The sequence below is a fragment of the Grus americana genome, chromosome 11 (assembly GCF_028858705.1).
Source record: "Grus americana isolate bGruAme1 chromosome 11, bGruAme1.mat, whole genome shotgun sequence".
NCBI classification, from domain to species: domain Eukaryota; kingdom Metazoa; phylum Chordata; class Aves; order Gruiformes; family Gruidae; genus Grus; species Grus americana.
The window spans coordinates 21,361,673-21,385,993 of NC_072862.1; the positions used below are offsets into that span (position 1 = coordinate 21,361,673).

Here is a 24,321-nt window from a genome sequence, read left to right on the forward strand (position 1 = left end):
ACTTAGAGTTATCGAGTAGTCTATCCTCTTGATAATGACAATTGCCTTTTCTGACTTTAAAATGTATTAATACATGAAACAGCAACCTAAACAAAATCACTGAAAATTGGTCTAAAAATTATGATGATTATAACAAAGAACATCTGGTACAATTAAACAACATTTAAACACAGAACAGCCTGACCTAGGCAAATAAAGCTACCTGAATATTTTTTTATCTCCCTTCTTTTTTATCCACAATCTTAGTGTAACTGTTAATAATAAAGACAGCGAAAGTTGTCATAGTGAGCTTCTTTGATGTGATAGCTATAATAGATAATAATAAAATAGGAAAATGGGATACTGACTGTTTTAAAGTTCCAATTAGCAAGGTACCTAACAGGATTTATCAGTTTATTTTACTGAATAGGTAATTCAAATGGCTCTGGATGTAAAAGAAGTGGAGGACAGCAAATTAGGGTAAGGAATGGAGAAGCCTACTACCATGTGGGGCCAAGGCTCAAGAGAATAACCCAGGTGTGGTTTCCTGTAAAATATTTTCAATGTATTCCAGTTAATAAACAAGGTCATAGGACACATAGCTTTAAGAGAACAAAACAAATTTCTTGGAATTTCTTGGACTGGAGTTCTACTTTGATTAAGGTGTGGTGAGAACAACCAGCCTCGCTTTTAGGAGACAGAAAAATAGATTCTCACCGGTTTTTTTTGTGTCAATGGTGACATCTAGTGGGTAATGAGAATAATTGTGAGCTTCTGCATCAAATACTGTGTATCAAAGGAGGGGTATTAAAATACTCTTTATTAAAGGAGGGGTGCAATTAGCAAGTGGATCCTGCCGTCTAGTACTCGTTTCTTTTCCCATATTATTTTCAGGAAATGTGGCACTCAATAAAGGAAACATTAGTGTAGGCGCACATTCTGGCTTCATTCCATCATCTAAAAGGACTCCATTACATTCTCTGCGAGACCACTTTGTGATAGCACAATAAATGAAAATGACTGAAAAATTCACTTTAAAATGTATTTCTAATCCTAAGATATTAATACAGAAGCACCGTAGACACCTCTGAATAGTTCTACAGCAGGTCGCAAATTCTGCAGATTGCTGTATCTTTCCACTTCTATCAGGGAGGCTAAAGGATTATCCTCATAACTTAGCTGGGATGGCTTAAGTTCCTGAAGGTGGAATGTAAGAATACACCTGAAATTTCAGTGCATGCATTGCCTCCACCAGAATGAGAATTAGTTCATTTGGAAATGCCAAGTTAAGTTTAAATACTATGCATACATATTCACTTTTTTTTATTCATTAAGTACAATGACAAAATTATTAATTTTCATCAAATTATTTGTCTATTGAAGAATTAGACAGTAAAAAGAACAATTAATGTTAACACTGCGTGAGAAATAGCTCATGAAAATAGTTTACACTCCTGATATCAAATTCCAAATTATCTTTAAAAATGGTACATACCTGGAACACTGGAATAAATCATTTCTACATGGTCATTTTACAGTCTAAAATAGAAATACAAAAACATCAAATGTGAGATGTACACTCTATACATGCACAAACACATAAGCACACATACCAGGCTACTCCAAAATTGCCTTTTGAGATCTCCACCAGTTAAAAAGTGTAAGAGTTCCTACTGAAAGAGATATATATATATATTTGTGTATGCTAATGGTTAAAATCATCTTGACATCTGGTATGTCTAACAATGTTTCCATTTTTAACAATATTTATATCCCTTATCATTTTGTTTTGTCTACCGAGATACCTTCTGTTTAAACTCTGATAGGTTTCAACTAAGATATGCCTTAAATACACAGCACCCATTGCTATACATTGGCACTATGTAATTAAAATGAATGCCTACTGTAATTAAATTGAATGCCTTGAGTAAAATCAAATGCCTTTTGTTTTGATCAGACATAATTTAGTCTTCAAAACCAACACAGTCAGACATGGGAACTGAACTCAGGTCTCCTACCTGGCAATCTAATTTCCTCCCCAGTAGAAATGAATAATCCCTCAACTCAGTTCTTTTGGGGGGTAACAACTGTTTCTCTGTATTGCATCAAGGTGTTTATAGGAGAGGCACCTGCCTGGGCCAGAGAAATTACTGACAATGCTCACAGAAGTCTATCAAAATGGCAACTGCAAGATGATACCTTTTTCAGCGTACTCCTACTTCCACTACTGATTTGAGTATTCATTGCTACAACAGACTTCTAATTTTGCAGTGTCCCAGCCCTGCAGCAGTAACAGCTGTACAGCATGGGACTAGGTGAATTTTGACAGTATATTTTGTAAATAAATTGATAGAATAGTTGTGCAGGTTCTGCCTATATTTTGTGGTCTTGTTCACTGAGAATGTTGCACAAAATTCATTTAAATCCTTAAATGGAAAGCATTATGTAAACCTAAATAAATGCTATTTTTATTAAAACTTAGAACAGAATCTAATCTGAAGTAAATAATTCTGAGAAGTTATCTTCTCCAAAACATGTTGAGTCCATATTCCCCAAGAATGGATAAGTTTGAATTTGCTTCTATTTTATTCTCATCTTCAATTCCAGGATGATTTACCCTTGCTGCAAGATTTTGCTTAGGGAAATTCAAAGTCCTACCTACGGAATATGCGCCAAAAACATCCAATAGATTTGTTTCTTGTTTTTAAAGAGCGTGTCTTCTAGTTGATTAACTATTTTCATGTTTATTACCCTTTTATTTGCTCATATGAAGATCTCACAAGGTAAATCATACCTGCATCAATCAATCAATCAACTGCAGCATAAATTTCAGATTAACTTTGTTATAGCCACTTCCCTGAAGATCCCAAGCACAGAGAGATCTTTGACTGAAGCTGCCTCTTTCTCTTACATTGAGACTTCACTGCGGTGTGCTCATATGTATACATCAGCCTTCTCAGATGTAAATCTCCAGTTTATTTCCCAGGTCAGTTAGTCTGTATAAAAAATGATAGTCCAAGACTGCCAGTCTACCAGATGCATCTCCCATTTCCCCACAGCTACAACTGTTGTGCAGAAATCTAATTCCTAGGGTCTGATTTCTTTTCAGGTACGACATGTAAAGATAATATGGGGATGCGGGGTCACAGAAGAGTGTCCCTCTGCCCTGTATTGGTATTATTTCTCATGACCTATGTTATGTGCTGACAGCTGTTTCATAAACCACATTATGAAACTGGAACTGTTCAAAGACTATGAATCTAAGCTGGCTTATAGTTCTGTGGAGACTGGGTAACAACATTCCAGCTATTTTGATGAGATGTCATCAATGTTCCCGTTATATTTCATGTAAAGAGGGAATATGGAGACCAAAAAGTGGAAAAAATAAAATCTTTCCCAGCCTTGGGGAAATAAACTGCAGCACTGAGTTATGAAGTGTCCAACAGAGTAAAGGTATTACCTATACTAATAAAGTGAGTGGCATGCAGAATGAGGAATTGTAGAATTTTACTGACGTAATGCAGTTAGATTCAATGTATTCTCATATGAATCCGAAACGCAGCGCTATACCAGCTACTAGAAAGAAAATTAACTCTATCTCAGCCAAAACCAGGACACGCATCTATAGCAAACTTCCCAAGTTTATTCCAGTTTTATCTGTGAAATTCCTGGAAGGTCTATTTGCCCATGCTCCACAGCAAGGTCCTCTATCCAAACATCAGATCTAAATTCCCATAATTAGCAGCAATGAAAATTTCCCCTAATGCTGCCTGAACAATTGTCTTTATGTGACCTTACCCATGCTTATCTGACTGGCTGCTTTTCCTCTGACACTTGCTTCCAATTTTGCTGGCAGTTTCTGCAATATGGGCGTTGCTGCAGTATTGTGTGCTCCAAAATAGAAGGCAGCTCTGGCAAATTTGTTCTCCCTGATAGGTAAATGACATAAACTATCTAAAGAGGTAATGCTGTTTTGTAGAAAACAATTTGTGTTCTGGATCTGCAAAAGTCAATATAGACTCATGAAAAAATTTAGGTTGGAAGGGACCTCTGGATGCCATCTAGTCCAACCTATAGCTCAAAGCAGAGCTAATAGCAAAGCGAGATCACACTGCTCAGAGAGGCTTGTGCAGTGAAGTTCCCAAGGATGGAGATTACAGCATCTCTCTGGAAACCTACTCCTTAACCAGCCACATTAGGCAAATTTTTCCTCTATATATTCATTCGGTATTTTCCTTGTTTTGACATGTGCCCTCCCCCTTTTTGCTGTGCAACTCTGAGAAGAATTTGCCTCCATCTTCTCTATTTTAGGGTATGCAAGACTTTCATTAAATCCCCATTAGCCTGGTTTTCTCCACAGGAAGCAAATCCAGCCCTCCCAGCCTTTCCTGTCATATGCTCCAGCCCCCAGACCATTTTAGTGACCCTCTGCTGTCAGTTTGTGATCTGTCTCTTGCTCTGAGGAGGGAAGTTGGAGGGGGACACAAAACTGGACATGTAACTCCAGGTGCAGCCGCAGGCCTGCTGAGTATAGAGGGAAAGAGTCACACCTGACTCGCTGTTTTCACAACCCAGCCCCAACACGGTTATTTCTCACAGCTGAGGGACGCGTTGCTCGCTCATGCCGAATCCCTGAATACTTTTTAACTAAAACATCGGGACCATATTAAAACCAGAGCATCCTCGTGCAGACTCACACAGCAGTCACCACCGCAGTGGAGGAAAAGGCAGGTTTTAGGTCACATCACTTAATTTTCCACCGCCCTGAGCCGCCAAGTGAGTGTTACTCATACTTGCTCGTCTATTCGCACACTCTTTACACAGGACTGCAGCCTGTGGAGGCGGGGGCGGGCTGGCCTGCAGCTGGTGCCGGGGAGCGTCACCGCCACGCACCGCGCCCTGCCGCCACCCCAGAGCTCGGCGGGGGCAGGCGGGGCGCTGAGGTAAGTCCGTAGGAGTCGAACTCTCCGCGAGCGCGCGCCTCTTCCCGCCCCGCGCGGGCTCCGGTGAGGGGCTCCCCGGGCTGGCGGGCGGCCCTGCCTGACAGGAGAGGAGTGGAGCGAAGCGGAGCGGAGCAGATCTGACAGAACAATCCCGCCTCGCCTCAAGCAGAGCCAACTGACCCGCAGCGCGTGCGTAACGGCCGCCACCTCGCGCCGGCCCCCCCCGGTCACGCGGCGGAGGCAGGATGACGTCACTCGGCCGTGCCAGCAGGCAATGCAGGAAGTAAAGCGCGGTGTAGCTGGTGAGCGGTACGTGCGCGTGCCGGTTGCGCTCAAGGGGCGCTGAGGGCGGCTCGCCCGCCCGCCCCTCTCTCCCCTCAAGTCCCTGCTGCCTTCGGGTTCCCGCTTCGCCCCCCCTCGAGGTCGGTGTGTCCCGGGGCCCCGGGTCGCTGGGGCCGGCCCGCCGCGGGCTCCTGGGCGGGAGAGCCTTGGTGCGGGAGCTGGGGCTCCAGTCACGGAGAGGCGGGCGGGGGCCGCTTCGTGTGGTGCGGCCGGTCCTGAGACGCCCTGAGGAGCGGGAGGCGGCGGCGGGCCGGGAGCAGCGCCTGCCCCGCTCTGAGGGGGGAGATTGTGGAGCAGCCTGGCCCCGGCGCCAAAGGCGGCCTTGTTCTGTCAGTAACGTTAGGAGAAATAGGGCAGCCTTTCCGTGCCCTGGAACTGGGCTTGATAACGGACACTAGCCAAGAGGCAGCTTTTCCTGAAAGTGTAGTGGTAGGAAACAGTGATTTCCTTTGTCACCTTGATACAGAGGAGGTCTTCAAAATACTCCTCTGGACTGCAGAATAAAAAGTTCTGTAGAAAAACTAGATTTTAGGGGGTTATATGAATTTGTTTTAAAACATGTAACTTTATGATAGTTTTAAATGCTGTTAAACTGCTAATCATAGTTTTACAGCAGATTAGTTATCTCTGTCAAGGGGAAGACAAATAGTATTAGGAGGCCTGGTGTGTTTTTCACTTAATATATTCCTCCATTAGATCAATTTTAAAGGCCTGCATGTTTAAGAGCAATTGCTAGAACTTAGGCTAGTGATAGTGTATCTGTACTTTGGGTTATCCCTGCTGATTAAGTTCCTGAAATTTCCTACCGATCATAGAACGTAGGAGTGTCTAAAGTACACTGGTAAATCTTTTCACTTCAAACGTGTTTTTCAACTGAGTCCTTTTTGAAACTTGGGGTTTGTTCCCCATTTAAAGTTTTGGATATATATATTTTCTTCATTTATTACATTTTCCTAGTGACTGTTACTACTCTTAGAGGCTGTATATGAATTTCTGTATGCAAGTTGTACAAAATGTATATTTTTCATCTTTTATTTCAGTATTCTAAAAATTGTTGCACAGATTTACCTTGGCTTACTGATCTTGCGTTAAGAAAGCATGTAAGTGAATATTTACATCAAAGTGTGTTAAAGCATATTTTCAAAAGCATCAGTACATCAGAGGTGATTGTATATGCTACTCTGCATGTGCATAAGGACAGTAAGACCCCCTGGTTTTATTCCTTTGGTTTTATAATAACTTTTTAGGTATAGTAATAATGAAAATAAGTAGGGTGTTAAAATTCATTCCAAGTGGATGCTTTTAGGCTGGTATTTTCAGTGTGTGTTACTCAGGTACTGACTGCTAGGTACTGTCAGTTGGCTTCTTGGTCATTTAAAATATTTGACAATATGCTTTAGTGTTGGATATGTCATGTACTTATGGGCAAAGGGGAGCAAAAGGAAAACTTTACCTGTCCGAAAAGTTGAAAAAAAGCATGAAGAAAATTCAAAAAGAGTAAACTTTTAGTTATAATAGAGCTTGTCTGGCAAGGAAAGTAACAACTGTGTGTTGCTTTTTGTTATTAATTTTTATTAAAGTGTTAAATATTACCTTCCCAAGCTTCTGAAAAAAAGGAGACAGTGAATTTAATGGATTAATATTGACTAGACAGCTATTGAATCTCTGAATAGAAGTTTTGTTATGGAAGCCTTGGCATCAAATACCATGCAGTCTGACTTTTCTTTCTAGCATCTACATGACACACAATTGTTTGCTTGTTTTATGATAAACTTTCTGTGGCGTTTAGTTGCAAAACAAAAAAATTTGTGATGCTTAAGACGTATGTAGTAGTAGAAGTTAAATATTTGCTGATTTATGTTACTACTTCTAAATCTTACACACAGAAAAAGAGGCTTTAAAAAATGTTAAGAAAATTCCATGCAGTTAGTTCTGCTGTTTATAGTTCTAGTACTTGCAAAGTTTCAAGAAACTAACTGATCTTTTTGTGTTAATAAAAAGAGATTTGAGAGGTGTTTCAAGTAAGCTGTCAAAGTTCACACTACCAGAAATTCCAGCTGCTGTTTAAAAAAATAAGAATAGCATGTTTGCAATATGCCAGTTTAAACAAGACGTTATGATAGAACTGAAATGTTTAGCTTTCACCATGAAAAATATGGAAAACCTCAAACCTATACCCCAAAAACCACATTCCACAACTTACCAGCAAGTAAAGAAATCATTTGCAGTAGAAGAAGGAGATAAGCTGTATAAACCGGACGTAGAAGGCATAGCTGGAGTACACTGAAGACTTTGTTTAAGGAAGTATTGTGTAAGGAAGAACATAACTGTCTTTCTCAGATTAACTTGGACACAATTGAGAAATTCTCTCAGAGAAGAGCTGGCTATTTGGCAGTTATTAAGAAATTAAAACAACCTCTGGTTCCCTTCCCCCTGTTCCAAAAAGCATGAAAGAAAAGCACGTAAGCTCTGTTTTGTTGCACAAGTGACTTCACAGGACAATAATCTTGGAACTGTTCGATTCAATCCAAGCTGCAGTACAGAAAAACTGTAGTGCATCTATTTAGATTTGCGTCAGATAATATAACTGTGCCGGGAACCTTATTTTGACTTTTCTGTATGTAAAGGTCCATGTGTAAAGGTAATGGGTATTATGCAGGATCAGTAACAAAAGGCAATCACGTGGTATGTTGTGTGAACTAAAACATTTAGTTTTTAAAAATTAGTTAATTGAAGGAATCATTTCAAGAGTATTTGAGTTCAAATGATTGATTTGATAAGCATTGTGAGCAAAACCTAAATCAATAGCTGTTGATCTCCCTTCTGGACATAGAAAACAGCAGTTACAAGCTTGGTAGATGGATGTGTTGCAATAAGTAGCATATGCTTATATCTTTGTGAGGAGTTTTAAAACTAATGTTTTAAAATTTTTTTTTGCTATGTAACAAATCCTTGTTTTGCAACATTTATGCTTATCTTAGCTAGATAGTCAAAAACAGAATGGAATGCGTAATAGGAGGACCTTCCCTCTCCTAGGTGTATATTTGAATGCTCTGTGTCATGGACTGCGTGTCTGAAACTTGCATCTTAATATGTGTAGGTATGGACAGGAATGAGGAATACTAACAGTAAGTAAAGGAGATTCTTGAGGGCAACATTTTTATTTGATGAGTTTTCAAGAAAATAAGCAGATTGAGCTGAATCACCTCATGGTGAAGCGAACGCTGCCACTAATGTGAACAAGGGGACTGTTATGCCTAGTTGAAGTAGAGCTTTGTGTAGTCATGAGTAATATGGTCAATTGGGTATATACTTATCAGGTACATCTGCTTTTACAGAATTCTGTTTCACAGCGACTGTTAACTAAAATCATGGCAGCTGCCAGTAATGAGGTGCACCATCCTGTAGATCCTGGAATCTCGAAGCTGCAGTTTGCTCCGTTCAGTAGTGCCTTGGATGCAGGATTCTGGCATGAACTAACCCAGAAGAAACTCAATGAGTACCGATTGGACGAGACTCCAAAAGTTATCAAAGGATACTACTACAATGGTAGGTAGAAATTGAACATCTTGCTTAGTAGTTTGGGTTTCTCCTGTCATTCATCTAAGCATTTGTGTAATGTATTTTAGGTATTTTGCTGAAACAGAAAACACAGCTGGGTGAGCTGTGAATTCTGGTGTGTCTGTGGGTAATTTATAACTTTCATTAACAAAAAGAGGCAAACTAATCTATGTATTGCAGTTTAAAAGAGGCATGTTGCTGCTTTTTGTCCAGGTGATCCTTTGGGTTTGCCAGCTCGCTTGACTTTGGAGTTTAGTGCCTTTGATATGTAAGTACGTTCTGTGGTTTACCTTAATTCATATGTGAAGACACTTTCCTTGCATAAAAGTAACGCTTTGATATATAATATTACTTGGGCAAATTCCACATGAAAATAAATACACGTTTTCATGAACTTTATGACAGTAGAGAGTCTGCTTTGAGTCACAAACGTTAGCTCCCTGTGTCTGAGGTAGTGTATTCATCTGAAGCTGTTAAGTCTCAAAGTCACTCATTGTTTGTATGTATGTTTATATAAAATACCATTTTTTCCCCATTTCTTCGGCTCTTCTGTGTAAGGGAGGATATTTCAGTCATCTGACTTCTGGTCAAATTCTCCCTTTTTTATTTGCTGAGGATTCATCCTTAGAGTTAAGATCTCAAAACAGTTTTTACAGTCCCTAGTTGTTACATTATAATATCTTCCAAAGTATTTAACCTTTATGACTGGAATTTTGTACTTTTGCCTTTACCCTCAAAGTGAAAGGTAAACCAAAGCTGCTCAGTGTACACAGCAAAAATGACATGGGAAATATTTTTTCCACATGCTTTTCCTTTCCAGCAAATGCCCGTTAGTGTTACTAACATAGGAACAGGTATCTTCATAGTTAGTGTCTTGTTTGTTTTAAATCGGTGGATTAGAGTTGTAAGTCACAGAAGTGACTTTCTCTAGCTTGCTTGGTGAGAATGTTAGGAGCCTAGTGAGGCTTTGTGCATTTTGAGCTAATAATAAGACATATTATTCCATTAATTCTTATGTAAGAACTTTTAGGAATGATACTGAAAGCATATGCAGCAAAGTGCAGTTGGAAGAAAGCTGTGATATTGGGAACAGGAATTTCAGATTAGGATAAAACAGATGGTGCCAAGGTATTTGATCTCTCAAATATTATGACAAAAATAAAATCATGAAAAGTCCATTTATGCAGTGTTTAATTACTCCTTCAGCTGTAGTAATTTTCTGTGCTTCTGTTTCTGTGCTTTAGGCAGTCAGTTTAGATGATCATGAAGAGTTCCTTTTTAGATATAAAAATTTTTGGAAGCTACATCATGTGTATTTATTATGTAGCTTAAACATTTGTTATATTTGAGTTTTAGTGGTCAGAAACATCAGTTTAAGACTATGACGTTTAAGGAGTCAATGAAATAAATCAGGGAATATTGTAATTTTTTAACCTAATTTACATTCAAAAAGGGGAAAAAATATATACTGTTGTTTACAAACAGCAGCTTATCCAGCTGATGATGTTAGAAACTATAAAAACTACTCAATCTTTTGTCTGGTTTAGGCTTCCTTTGGGATGTCTTTTAAACATAAAATTTGAACCGAGTAACTCTTCATGTGAATGAAATATTGACATCTAAAGTTCAGTCTTAATTTTTTGTTAGTGAAAATCACATTTGTCGTGGATAGTTTATAGTTAAATAGATTTTGAAAATCTTCAATCTATGATGTAATGCCACCTTGCTAGACATAGTACAGATGCCTGATGTATTTTTGAAGTCATAATACAGATGTGTATTTGCACAGGTTCTTATACCAATCCATGTTCAATAAAGCATTACAATCATAAAAATGTTTTAATTAGAACTATCGTTAACTTTTATTACTGTGCCTTATCATTTGACGGTTTCAGGGCAACCTTACACCATAGGATTATTAATGCTGATCATATTAAAGGTATTAGTATCCAATTCCCAGAGATTTTTCTTTTATTCAGGAATGCTTCAATTCCAGCGCGTTGCTGTCCTGCTTTCGGAACGTTGTATAATACCAACACTTTTGAGACTTTCAAGTCCTGTGATAAGAAATCTCTTCTGGAAAAAGAAGCAAATGAGGTAAGATTAAAAATCAAATCAACTGGTAGAGAGAAAGGGTTTTGAAATAGCCAGTGAAGTGCTTTGTAGTCTCTGCCCCAAATATTGGAGATACTGTCCATACTTACCCATATATTAGCCTCAAGATTTAACTTATTCTGGAAGGAATGGTATAGAATATTTCAGTTGGGATGGACCTATAACAATCATCTGTTCCAACTGCCTGACCACTTCAGGGCTGACCAAAAGTTAAAGCATATTATTAAGGGCATTGTCCAAATGCCTCTTAAACACTCACAGGTTTGATCTTTGCTTTTTACTGTTCTTTGCAAGAGAGATAAAAGTAGCTAATTACTCTTGGAGGACTGAATTCAGTGTTCTACTAGGCCACGTTTTAAGCTTAACAGTGCTATTGGAGCTGCCAGTGACCTGAGTCCTGTAGACAACACTTTTAAAATTTGTCTTGATACCCAGAAACCAGCAAGTGCCTGGTATAAGCCTTAGATTATTGCAATACATCTGTGTGACGGTGATGGGGAAGCTCCAGAACAGCTAGAAGACAGATAAAGCAAGAAAAAGATGGCTGTCAGAGGAAGGGGCTAGTCTGCTCGCACTGTAACTAACTAAATTAAATGTCACGGCTTGGAGAAGTGGAAATCGAACTAATGCAACCTTTTTCTTTTTTGAGACGCTTCACTTTGACCAGTCCTTGATTCCTTTAATTAAATTGGCTGTCTACCTGCTGGCCTTGAGTAGCAAAGTTTTCAAGCGTATCTTCACTCAATGCTATGAATTTTTTGTGTTCCAGGCCTAGTGCTTCCCTGCCAATGGTAGGTATGATGCAATATCTACCTTTAGGGAAACTGGAAATGTCGGAATGCGTTATTCGCTTTTGTATTTTTTTCTTTATTTTTTTTAAGACAAAGGTCAAAGAAGTGTGCCTCATACAAGTATTATAGCTTCTTTTCTCACCAACGTGCAGTGTACTGCCTTCTTGCCTGTCTCCATTTTTTTGGCCAAATTTCCTAGTAGCTTATTCACATCTCTAGTACCTATTGACCACATGAATGAAAGAGATGAGAGTGCAATAAAAGGCTATATTAATATCACAGGATGTTCCATGTTGTGCTAGTGTTAATAGCTCATATACATGAGGGACTGTTGCTGCTGATGTTTCTTTTGTTTCGTTTGATGCTTCATATCTGATTCATGAACTAATGCTCCTCTTGTTCCCCAGCTTCCATATTTTTTGTGTTAGAGAGTGCATATCTTACCTTTGGAATCATTTTAGCATAGATGATAGCATGGATGAGATCAGTTAAGAAAAGATCACAGTGGATTACTGGGAGTGTTAATTTCAGTATTTTTAAGGTAGCTGGAAGAATTAGATTTCTGCAACTGTTCTCATGCTACCTTTTGTTTCTCTACCCTTTCTCTTCTTGTCCCCACAATCAATGACAGATATGGGAATCAATAAAATCTGGAGCTGCTCTTGAAAACCCTATGCTCTTGAACAGGTTTCTGCTGCTGACATTTGCAGTGAGTAATGATAATGTGTCTCATACTTAGAGCATTGTAGTGGAAATGATGAAGTAGTTCCTTTTTAGGAGAAATACTGTATTAGTATTAGCATATTATGTTATCATGATGGTTCTCAGACATCTTAAAATGTCTGAAAACATTTTAAAAAAACTAATAAGCCATTCTCATGTACAGATATAAAATATTTGAGTATGTATTCTTTAAAAAGTGCTGGTACCATCTTACATTCTTTTCTACAAATGTATAGGATTATCTGATGGTCTTATAGAAATTAGTAAAAGTAAAGCAACTGTTTCATGTTTAACAAATTGAATGTTTTTATAAATAATGTTCCAGCTAACAAAAACTGAAGTATTGTACACACATTGTCTGTTTAAATCTTAAATAGAAACATATACAGAGAGGGGAAGTCTTCTAGTATTTTTTTATTATTTTCTAAAATCATGACACAATGCCTTGTGAAGTAAAGAGAATTATGGTTAGTATCATCAACCATCAATTACGATTAGTATTCCAAACTGTAATTTATTTTGATTTATATGTTTGTTATCTAATTTTTCAAAAATTCTTTTTCTAGGATTTAAAAAAGTATCATTTTTATTACTGGTTTTGCTACCCTGCTCTCTGCTTCCCTGATGGAATACATATAATTCATAAACCGGTGTGTCTTGGTGATAGATTCACATTAAATCAGGTATTCAAACTACTAAATGTTATGAAGTCTGTAGCACTAAGCAGTTTTCTGGGCTGTAAACTGTAAGATTTTTGTTAGCACATACTGAATTAATTTGAGAATCTAATTTCTTAAAATCTTCACTTTTTATTGCCATGTGGGTTTTTTGTTTACCTTTTTTTGTTGCTGTATAAAGTCTCTCAGCTTAACATCACTTCAGCTTTATTTATTTAGATGCAGATGTGGCAAACAATTATTGAAGAGGCGGCTATGTTCATTTTAATTTTTATATATAGCTTATTGAATATATAGCTGTGTTTTTGAAACTCATTATATTTTAATGAAACATTTTTAAAAGGGGGCATCCCCAGGAGAGCTAAATCATTAGCAGTTTACAAAATTGTTAATAATATGCATGATTGGACAAGAAAAAGAATTGGATAGGGAAGATTTATTTTTTTAGGAGAAAAGTTAACAATTTTTTGTAGTTTCTTTCATATTAGAATGCAAAAGAACAAAATAAGTTACCCATGTTCCTTTTTGCTTCGACAGGAGTTAATGCCAAACCTTGAATGGCTTTTTAATGGCATAATAATCAATGAGAAACAGGTTTTGGTTTTTTCCAGTGAAAAATGTTTAGTTCCCTTCTCAGAAGACCTTCATTAGTTCTGTAATAAATAGTAATAAATAGTGTAAAAATACCTGCCATGATCCAAAGACAGAGTTTCAACTAAACACTGAAAATACATTTAACAAAATATATTGAATGGGACTCTGTTCTTTTGCTAATAATAGAGGGACAGATTTATTTTGTTATAAAGCTGCTGTGACTATGCGAATGAGATTTTTATCTTGTTTTAATATCTATTGGTAGAGATCAGTTTGCAGCAACAATAGAAATGCCCCCATTTAAAATTTGCATTGACAAACGCTATTTTAGCAACTGAATTTTTGATCTGTTATTGTGGTCACAATGGGTTTTAAAACTTCTGAATATGCTGTATTCTAAGATTATTTGAGTGAGCCTTTCCAAATGCTAAAACACTTTCTGAGATTGTTAAAACTATTGGTTACAGTTGTCTTTTTGCTTTTAGATTCAAGCACTTCAGAAAGCATATGATGAACTTTGCCAGGAAGAGGGTGTTACAGCCTTGCCTTATTTTTTAATCAAGTATCATGACAATTCTGTCACGATATCTCTACTGAAAAAGTGGGATGGTTTCTTCCAAGACCAAGGGGGAAAGGTAATGAGAATTTTACATCTTTTTATAGCCTACAAATGTTTGATTTACAAATGGTTTCAAAACGTCTGTAATTGGCTAACCATTGTGCCCAGCTCTATGAATAGCTTGGGTGAATAGCTGAAGACCAGCAGCAGCTCAGATTGATTTTTGTGTCAAGTGGTTCTAGTTCTTACGCAAAAGCCCAGTTACATCAGATTAACAGTCAGCTTGAAAACAAAGTTCTTCATGCTCTGATTTCCTCATTATCAAAACAGAAACGACATAAGTTTGTGAAAGAGTTAGCGTAACAATTTTTCCAACTACTTTACCTACAATGCCATAATAATGCAAAACATTTCTTTTATTGTTTGTGTACTAAAAATTGGTACTCATACTTTTTATATTTGTTGTTTGTGGTAACAGTAATCAGAGTTATGGGAGTTAGGTTTTCAACTTTCAACGTGTGTTTTGCCACATGTACATGTTATAACATGAAAGCTCTGGCTAAAAATTGCTGAGAATCTGTATCTGAAGAGTGTTCAAGGTAAATGCTTTGTAATTTTGGAAGACCGATGGGTTGTGCATCAGAAGAGGCTGGGCTATTTCTTTTTGTTAAACGCAGAGATCATGCATGTCTGAGCGTAAAGTGAGTACTGCCATTGCTTTCAGTTAGGGAAGAATTATAATGATACTTGAAGCAGATGTCATCACAGCAAGAGTTGACTGGCTTGGTTGACTTGTGTTTGTGTACATTGAATTCTGGTTTGGATCATTTTGTTCAGCTGCTGAACTTTGCTAGGCCTTCTGAATGCTTTACTGTATTTTTGGTGAAATTCAAACCTTTTAAAATCTTGCATGTCACTGAAGTGTTAGGGAACAAAACTGAGTTATAGTGAAGTGCTAGTAAGTGCAAAAAGACTTTTTTTTTTTTTTTTTTAAGGAGGTCTTGTCACACCTTATAGAAGTAATTTAGTTCTGTTTTATAATACTTGATCTTCAATTATGTTTTTGCTTTTCCAAATTTGTTTTTCTGAAATTGAAACCTAGGTCCGCAGTTGTTCTTTGTAAAATAAGAATGCGAAGGTTGAGATTTTAAATGATAGTCTAACTACAATAATGGGTCACAGATAGGAGTCTACTTAATTAGATAGGGACATTCTCAATATAAGAGAAATCTGTAATCATCTGGACTATATTTCTTCATTAACATTCACTTTGGAGGGAAGTGCCAAACTTTTAGACCTGTCGGGTAAGATTTGTTGCATCAGTGCTGCCTGTAGAGTTTCAGTGAGCCAAATAAACTTGCTCCCCTGAAAAAAGAATATGGTTTTGCTGTTGCTGAGTTAATTTTCTGCTAGTTGAAGAAATTGAATCAGCTTACTAAGGGGTCTTATGCCTGGTTGAGTCAGCAGTTGCAAAGCAGCAGCAGTGTATGGCTGGGAGGAGGGATGGGGAGTGGGCCCCTGTTTCTCCTGTCCACATCCACTAGATTGGCTTATCTGCATTTCAGGCTAGGGACACCTCCCTGATGTGATAGCGTTGACACTCTAAGCCTGTCTGTAGGCAAAGAAGCAGGAGAAAAGAGATCTGTAGATGTGAGAGACACAGGTATCAGTAGTGATGGCCAAGTTTAGCTTTTAAGCATATCTAAAGGTAGGCAGTGACAACTTTCTCATCTTTGGATGTGTTTTGATTCTGCATTGACTGTGAAGCAAGTTCCTAGTTTAGATGCCTGAATTACGAACATGGTATTACGTTGCTTGAACATGAGACAGAATGTCCAGTTCCTGTACTTAGATTCTGTCTTGAAGGTTGGTTTTACAGGTCATTTTTATGTTTTTTCCTTTGACTCGATGTCTCGCTGTCCTGTCCCCTTTTATTTTTCGATCATCCCAAAATCAATACAGAATTTTGTTTTGAGACCAAGGCTTCAGTTGTTGGGCTTCTCATAATGGTGTGTTTAAGGAGGGTGAGGAAGGTGCTGCACATACTGTAGTGAAAAGTGAATGTCCATAAAGAGGCTAAACTGAACAAATCTCAAAGCCATGGCAAATGCTTGACTGAAATCTAGTGTGACCATGTATTAAACATTTGTAAATGCATAAAATGTGTGTGTAAGCCTTCTCTGACCAGAAGTCTTTAAAAATGCCAGATGACTTTTACCGTGAACTGAATGTCAGTATGGATAGAAGACTTCTCATTTAGAGTGATTTTATTTGCAGGTGACAGTTGGAGTTTATGATCCATGTAATTTAGCCCACTATCCAGGATGGCCACTGAGAAATTTCCTGATCCTGGCAGCCCATAAATGGTATCTATTTTATTCTTTCCCACAAAGATTATTTATTGGTTTATTGATATCAAGTTAGGCATTTTCTCCCCATGGCACTTTACTCTTATCACCCACCTGAGATTTGACTGTTAACCTTGACATGATTCACCTGCAATGATTCTGATTTTGCATGTTGTTCTGTTTTTTACTTCTGTCAGTCACAAGTTCCTATTATTCCTAATCCTCACAGGCATGCATGTACATGGAAATACACGCTTCAGACCCTGCCAATACCCTCTAGATGTTTCAAATCTTGTTTAAAGTATTCTATGATTTTATATAATTAATTAGTGCCAAGTAATAGTAGACCTAAATTTTGAAAATTAAATACGCTTAGGTTTTTTCGTAGTGTACCTTCTTGAATTTTTTGTTGGGTAGAACTTGGGAAGACAGGACGTAGTTTTAAACTCTGGCATTTGGAAAAAAGTATCATTTAAAATATTATAGAAGATTGGGTCTGTCTATCTTTTTCTTTTTTTTAAATGGCAGGGGCAGTATTCTCCAGTCAGTTGAAGTGCTCTGCTTCAGAGATAGGACCATGCAAGGGGTGAGAGACATAACACACAGCATTATCTTTGAAATAAAACTTCCAGAGAGCGCCCTTGGCCCAGGTAATCCATTTAAAAAAAAATAAAATTATTTTCAGTTTTTTTCTTCTCCCTCCTCAATCACAGTGAACATGGAAAAAATAAATTAATACTACCAAATTATTGTTTATGCTAACTTACTTTAAATTGTTTGAATTTCTGTTAAATGTCTATAAAGGAAATGGTTCCTTCTTCAGAAAAGAAAGAGGAGAGCATATTCTCTTTTAATTTTTTCCTCCTTAAATCATGTTTCTAATTTTTAAAAAAAAGTCCTCCTGGTGTCATCTGAAAAACAAAACCCAAGCAATTAGCAAGGAGTCTCTTTTTTCCTTGTTAAATTTGTACGCAGTCTCTTAGTTAGAAAAAAAAGCCTATGATAGTGAATTTGTGATGCAAACTTTCTGTTTCCAACATGGTAGAAGCCTGCTACAGAGTGTAATTGTTTCTTCAATCCCATAGTGAGGAAGGCAGATGTATTTTAAAGCAATAAACTTGTTAGAACATAAACTCAGACTTAATTTCTGTGTACAGGATAGTATCACAAAATTTCTTTACCTCATTCAAGAAGTTCTGAATACTTTATCATTGTTGTGAATTGTTTAATTATTATATAATTAGGATATGTAATTCTCTACTGAATTTACAGATCGGGTCTAGGAAATATGAAGAAATGCTTGAACTTGACATAATTTACTGAGCTCTGAATTATGAATTTGCTGAGTTGTGAACTTAGCAGTCTGTCTTACATTAAAGATCCAGAGGCTTGATGAGGAATGATGCCATCTCTGTCCTAGGTTTGAAGCTAGGCAAAAGCAGCACATCAGACACCTGAGAGTAAAGCACTTCTCCAAGAAACACTGCTTTCAGCTGATGTAAAACAGCAAAATTTGCATAGCAACGTATACTAGGTCGTTAAGATACAGATTATTTACTTACGGGCTTAGAATTTGGTTTATTCCAACAAGGTTAAATCCAACAGAATTTCTTTTTTCTATCCTGTGATATTAAGGCTTTCATTCTTTATTCCTTTTTGTAATTTTATTTTCATATGCCAAACAGATTGTCCAAAAGCTGTTGGATGGGAGAAAAACCAAAAGGGAGGCATGGGTCCAAGGATGGTGAATCTCAGTGAATGCATGGATCCAAAAAGGTTTGTTCATTATCTTTTAAATTTCTGTAGTTTTCTTTAATTGGGCTCAAGCCATAGCAAGTTGAAATGTGAAATGCGAGGACTATTTGTCTCTGTTAGGTGAGAATATACAAGTATCACATCTACTGTATGTACTTTGGACAGCCCTATTGGAGGTAAGGACCTTAGTAGAGCAGAGTGGACTGCATGCAGCAGAAGTGTTTGCAATTTTTGACTCTTACCTTAAAATTTCAAATGCATTACGTTTAAAACTGAGTGGAATGTAGGTCATAGTGTTACAGGCCTGTGGTTTTCAATGAATTCTATAACCTGCAAGTTGTTAAACCTAATGAAAATAAGCATGGTGAAAAGTTCAGCCTTTTGGAATTGTTAGGGTGTGACAGGAAAGAGCTCAGGAAACATGACTTAATAGTTTTTATCATTCTGCACGTAATGTATGGGCAGTGGATTGAAAACAGTCTATTGGCTCATCTTCTTTCACTGACTACATGTGTGTTCTTGGCTTTGCAACACTGTAGGAGTGCGTTGATCTAATGATTTAGGTTAAAATACTTTAGCTATCAAGCTAAGCCATTTTTATCTTGCAATAAAAATGCAATTCAGAGTATGTTCATAGACATTAGAGAAGGTTCATCTGATTCTCTAAGTAAATGCAACTTGACCTTCTCTACTTGTACGCATGCTAATTTCTGTTAATTCCTTTAGAGACTGTTGGTAATATGCCAGCCTCGGCAATTAAATCCTCGTTTGACAAAAATTTACTGAAATACTGCAAAAATTATGTTTATGATGTATAAGGGAATGAAACTCAGGAATCTGAGAACTTATATGTGTATCTGATTTGAAGACAAGAAAGGCAAATGAATTTTAAGGAGTTGTGTGCAAGGAAGTAGAGGGATAAGCCATTACCATTCTGTGTGAAGCAATATACTCCTTTGGAAAGAGAAAGCAGGAGAGTGAATGAGATAGTTGTGCTCTGGATGGATTTTTTTTTTTCTTCTGACATTTTCCTGTGCCACTTATTACTCTATGGATGATTTGTGATGGCCTGACTCGATGAGAGTTTTAACATCCTGTGTTCTGATGAATACAAAAATCTGACATTAGGTTGAGTATGGATTTCCTACCTCATTTTCCTTCTAAACCTTCCACAAAGAACTGACTCCATTCCTTAGAGGGCAAGTGTAATACTTCAAGTTGAGGATAGATGTAGCTGGATGCAGAAAACCATTTTTTTTTTCCCAATCTCCTTGTCATGCACTCTATTATTAGATGGAAGTATGCTTGCGGGACTTTGTTTTTCCTGTATGTTCAATTACTGAATTCTTTCTCTCCTTAAAAAAAATAAAATAAAATATTGAACTTCTTCAGCTGAAATAAAAGTAATTGCTTTGTTGGAGAAATACAAGAATATTCAGAAGTGTGTTGCTATTTATTTCATGGTATAGATTAGCAGAGTCATCAGTGGATCTTAATTTGAAATTGATGTGCTGGCGGTTGGTGCCTACTCTTGATTTGGAAAAAATTGTGTCTGCCAAGTGTTTGCTGCTAGGAGCTGGTACACTGGGTTGTAGTGTTGCAAGGACCTTGATGGTAAGTCGTGACTTAATCTTAAAAATAATCTGCTGTTTCTCATGAATTCTCTATGATTTTTTTTTTTTGAGCAGCTGCCATTGTACTTAAGAGAAAAGTTGTATTCCTCTGTTTTGATGTACATGTAATACATGTTAGTTGATGTTATAAATTGCAGGGAAGAGGTAAGATCTGTAGCCAATGCAAATACCTTGAAGTTCTGCTAACAGTAGAATAGCGGGTAGTAAGAGACCCTTAGCACAATAATAATTTGTTTTGAATTTACATTAAAAAATTTACATTAAAAAAAGATTGATCAAGAATTTGTAGAACAAATAATTATCAAGCTAAAATGATCAAATTCACGGTGAAGAACTTGAAGTAAGTAATTGTACTGATATTTACATTCAGGGAATGTAAATGTTTACCACATCCCACTGAATTCAGTAGGGTTTGGAGGGATTACTGCCAAATGATGTATTTGGACAGACCAAATGTTATGTTCTCTTAATTCAGTGCAAGTACAAGGTTCTTGCTGTGAACAGCTTCAGAAGCTTTTGTAGCTTGATCTTTCTAGAAAAATTGGACATAAGTTCTCTTGAGTTTCTGGCATTACTTAAAAGTATATGGCTAAGCCCATTGTACTTATCATTACTTAAATTACGTTTTTGTTTAGGGTTGGGGAGTCAGGAAGATTACGTTTGTGGACAATGCAAAGATCTCCTACTCCAACCCAGTACGACAGCCACTGTATGAATTTGAAGACTGTCTTAGTGGTGGGAAGCCTAAAGCACTTGCAGCAGCAGACAGGCTGCAGAAAATCTTCCCAGGAGTGGTAAGATCAGTATTTAAAAATGTGTTAATATGTTCCTTGGAAGAGAACCAGTGACTTTATTCCAAGTTCTACTAATTAAGCATTATTATGAGTGGGAAAAATACTACACAGGTGTTACAATGGTTACTGACAAGACTCTGTACCTGTTAAACTTTATTGAGACAATATTTGTAATAGTGAAATATAATTGAGGATCATCTGAACCCTCTTGTAGCTTATTTTTCTCTCTAGTATGTCCTAAGGAACTTTCAGTAGTGGCTGCTTTTAATATTGTGTTTTCCCACTCTGCTCTTAAATGTGAGTTTATACATATTAGTTGTCTATTATGGGAGCAGAAGATCTTGAAGGAAGTAATAAATATATTGTTGAGATTCCCTGTTACATTTTATGCCCAAAATTTGCAATCTTATTTAAGCTGATTTTCTACGTGAGAAGCAAATACTTAATCTTTAACTGGTTATGCTGCTGTTGGAATGAAATGATCTAATGTTCTCAAGGTTGCTGTAGATGGAAATTTTGTTCTACAAATGATCAGTAGTGTAGTACAAGTAAAAGAAAAAAATTTTACTTGTAAAACTGAAAGTTGATTTTTCTGTTGGTTTTGCCAGAATAACTTAATAGCAGCAAGTATTGATTAGAAACTTGCTTTGCATAGAAGTGTAATACAGAGTATTAGGATGATGTAAGAGAATTTTCTTGTCTGCTTTTGTTTTCTTCAAGAACTAAGCAAACTGAATCAGATCCAGAAAAGGGAAGTAGTTCGTAGCAGCCTGGAGAAGATATCAGTGTTGACCTTTGACCAAAGTACTCCTCTTTTGGGGAATCTGATGGTAACAGCTTACTGTCAGAATGAAGTAGTTGAAAGGGAACAAAGAGAGGAATTCATTTTTACGGTGTTTTAGAAGCTTTATGATGAAAGGCCCACCAGTGGCAGTCTTTATCCTCTTTGACTCCAGGGATGGGTATTATATGAATGTTATCCAGGGCACAAATACACCTGATTTTCAATGCTGAAAAAAAAGTAGATTTGAAAAAAATATGTGTATATATATTTGCAGTTCTCTGTTTCGTCCTTCATTTGGGAGAAGAATTGATATGGCCTATAATGTCAGAATAGACACACGCTCAGCTTACTTTATCATGAACAAAATTTTTTTTGTACTCATTTGGCATGTGATAGAAGTGACTCAACTGTTTATAGCTTTTGCTTTGGAACTGAGACTGTCTTAGAATTGGTAACTATAGTTATCAGAGCTCAGCTAGCAAACAGTATCTTATCCATTTAACCTGGAGAGGAACTTCCAGTCATAGGAGGGAACCAATAACAATGCTTTAGTGAGCCGGTGTCAATAAGTATTAGGACATGTGGTATACATAAGAAAAAAAACAATTTTCCTGTTCAGTAATAGCAATACAATGTACAACTCGTACTGTATGTAAGGAGTTTTTCCTCTACCATACACCTCAAATGTTCTGCATCTACCACTGATGGGCGTAACATGCTAAGAAAACAATGTTACACATTTTCTGTTGTTTTCTTGTGCCATGGATGGTACTGATCAGCCTTCAGTGGGACTCAAAGCTGGTTTCATAGCTTTGTGGCACAAGTGAGGAGAAAGCAGTTGCAGAGATCCTGTGTGCCCTTATGATATCATGCTACTAATATATTTTTCAGTCAGACTCATTTCTGCAGTGGAATTTGTGGAGAAGAGGTATCATGTTTGACCATCTGTAAATACACAGGGAAACAACATGTTAGTGTTAACAAGAATTAACAGGGCTTGCAGTAAAAACTCTGGTTCAAACAGTTAATATCATGCTGACAGCATATGACAGTGGTGAGCTTTAAGCAGCAGGCCAAGCACATGAAGTAACAATAAGTCTTTGATTAGCCTGGGTAAAGTCTCAGTGCTTTGGGACAATTCGGACAGTGAGGCTACTGTAGCTGGAGATTTTTATAACCCAGCTGATTTTGTTAGACTTCTTAAAATAGAGCTGCATGTGTTACTGCAAACTGCACTGTTGCTTGTTACCAAACCCCATATTTATCAGTCTAAATGTCTTTGAATAAAAAGATTAGTTATCCTGGATTTTGACCCTGCTCGTTTCTCTCATACTGAAGGAGTAGCCAAAGTTGTGTCTCGGTGTTTGGAAATGCAGACAGTCCTTTCAAGCCCATGGGAATCCAAGCAGTAATGCTGGTTCTGAAGGCATTTCTGAAAATTTGGTTTTACATTTCTGTGCGATTCACTTGCAGTCTAATTTACTTTCTTTGTTTTCAGTGTGAGTACTATTTTACACAGAAGATGCAGTTTCTCCTGACTGACTTTGAAATGCTTGACTGCTCTATGTGAATTCTCTTTTATTTTTTGAATTTTACATCCTTTCTAGTTGGAAGAGTAACCACCTCATCATTGCAAATGAAACAAGAAGGAATGCTTTGGCAAGGAGCTTTGATTTGTTTCATTCCACTTCTAAGATTATCATTAACTGTAGCTTAGAGTTTTGTAATAAAAAAGAAGGGAGGACTCGGAAATAGCAGAATTTACGGATTCGCAGCCTTTCATTACAAGTAGGTAATGCACAGAGTCATTCATATAGTTGCTGTGGAATTTAACTTTATTGATTTTTATACAATCATTTCCTGAAGTATTCAGGCATGGAACTCCAGTGTATTCAGCATTTTATCATCCTTTGTACTATACGGCATGGGGGACTGCTTTATGTAGGTATTTCCAGTAGAACAATTTAATGATGGTAGCATCATATTTTTTATTTTTTTGTGTACCTACCCACAGCATGCTTCTGCTCAGGTTTAATATATTGAGCACGGATCTCTTCTAAGTGATCTGAGCCATGGTTTAACAAAAAATGCAGAAGGTTAATAGAAATAGGAATAAAAATGAGAGAGAAGGTTATGGTAGCACTACAAACTGCAAGAGTTTGATGTCTGTTTGCTTAAAAAAACCTCACAGACAAAACAAAAAAAAAACCAACCAAAAAGCCCCCCAAAAGCACTGGAGCCTTAAGCACAGCTTTGGTCAGCTGTCAGTGGAACTGTTGAAAAGTGCATTATCTCTTACGATTTTGCACCTCAACATAAAGTCCCTAATTTTTAGTAAGTACATTATTCTAATACTTTATGAGATGGTAACTAAATATTATTTAGTTTTGGATAATTTGGAGGCATTTTAGATCTTTTGTTAGTATGAAGGTTCTGGTCTTAAAATGTAAGCCTTTTTGTGAGCAGTCAAGCAAAATTATTTTTGTCACGTAGAGACTCCCTGAGATTTTTGAATTCTGTGGAATGAATGAGATATGTCTTTGGGGGTATATGAACATTTACTCCTTAAAATACTACGCATGTGCAATCGCAAAGTCCCCTTTTAGTTCTCTTTGCCAGCACTTGGCTGCAAAAGTGTCCCTCAGCCAGTTTTGCTAGTGACTGGTGTCTTTTTTTCAAGGACCAGTTATTCAATTAAAATTGAAGCTAATGAAACTGCTAG

The 24,321-nt window shown here is 37.1% G+C and overlaps 1 protein-coding gene across 8 annotated transcripts in view; it reads left to right on the forward strand.

Annotated features, from left to right (window-relative positions):
- Positions 1 to 4,979: 4,979 nt before the first annotated feature.
- ATG7 (autophagy related 7) overlaps positions 4,980 to 24,321 on the forward strand; it is a 114,551-nt gene continuing 95,209 nt past the window's right edge. For 4 of the 8 annotated variants that reach the window (XR_008578859.1, XM_054838783.1, XM_054838786.1 and 1 more), the window contains exons 1-13: positions 5,233 to 5,344; positions 6,305 to 6,364; positions 8,603 to 8,813; positions 9,039 to 9,093; positions 10,805 to 10,922; positions 12,363 to 12,440; positions 13,021 to 13,137; positions 14,211 to 14,360; positions 16,562 to 16,650; positions 17,161 to 17,282; positions 18,318 to 18,408; positions 19,857 to 20,001; positions 20,657 to 20,815. Coding sequence is in view for 7 of the 8 variants with exons in the window: in XM_054838783.1 (XP_054694758.1) it covers positions 8,636 to 8,813; positions 9,039 to 9,093; positions 10,805 to 10,922; positions 12,363 to 12,440; positions 13,021 to 13,137; positions 14,211 to 14,360; positions 16,562 to 16,650; positions 17,161 to 17,282; positions 18,318 to 18,408; positions 19,857 to 20,001; positions 20,657 to 20,815 (1,302 nt within the window). In the remaining variant the exon portion in view is untranslated. The other 4 variants (XM_054838782.1, XM_054838781.1, XM_054838788.1 and 1 more) reach the window with 4 other exon arrangements.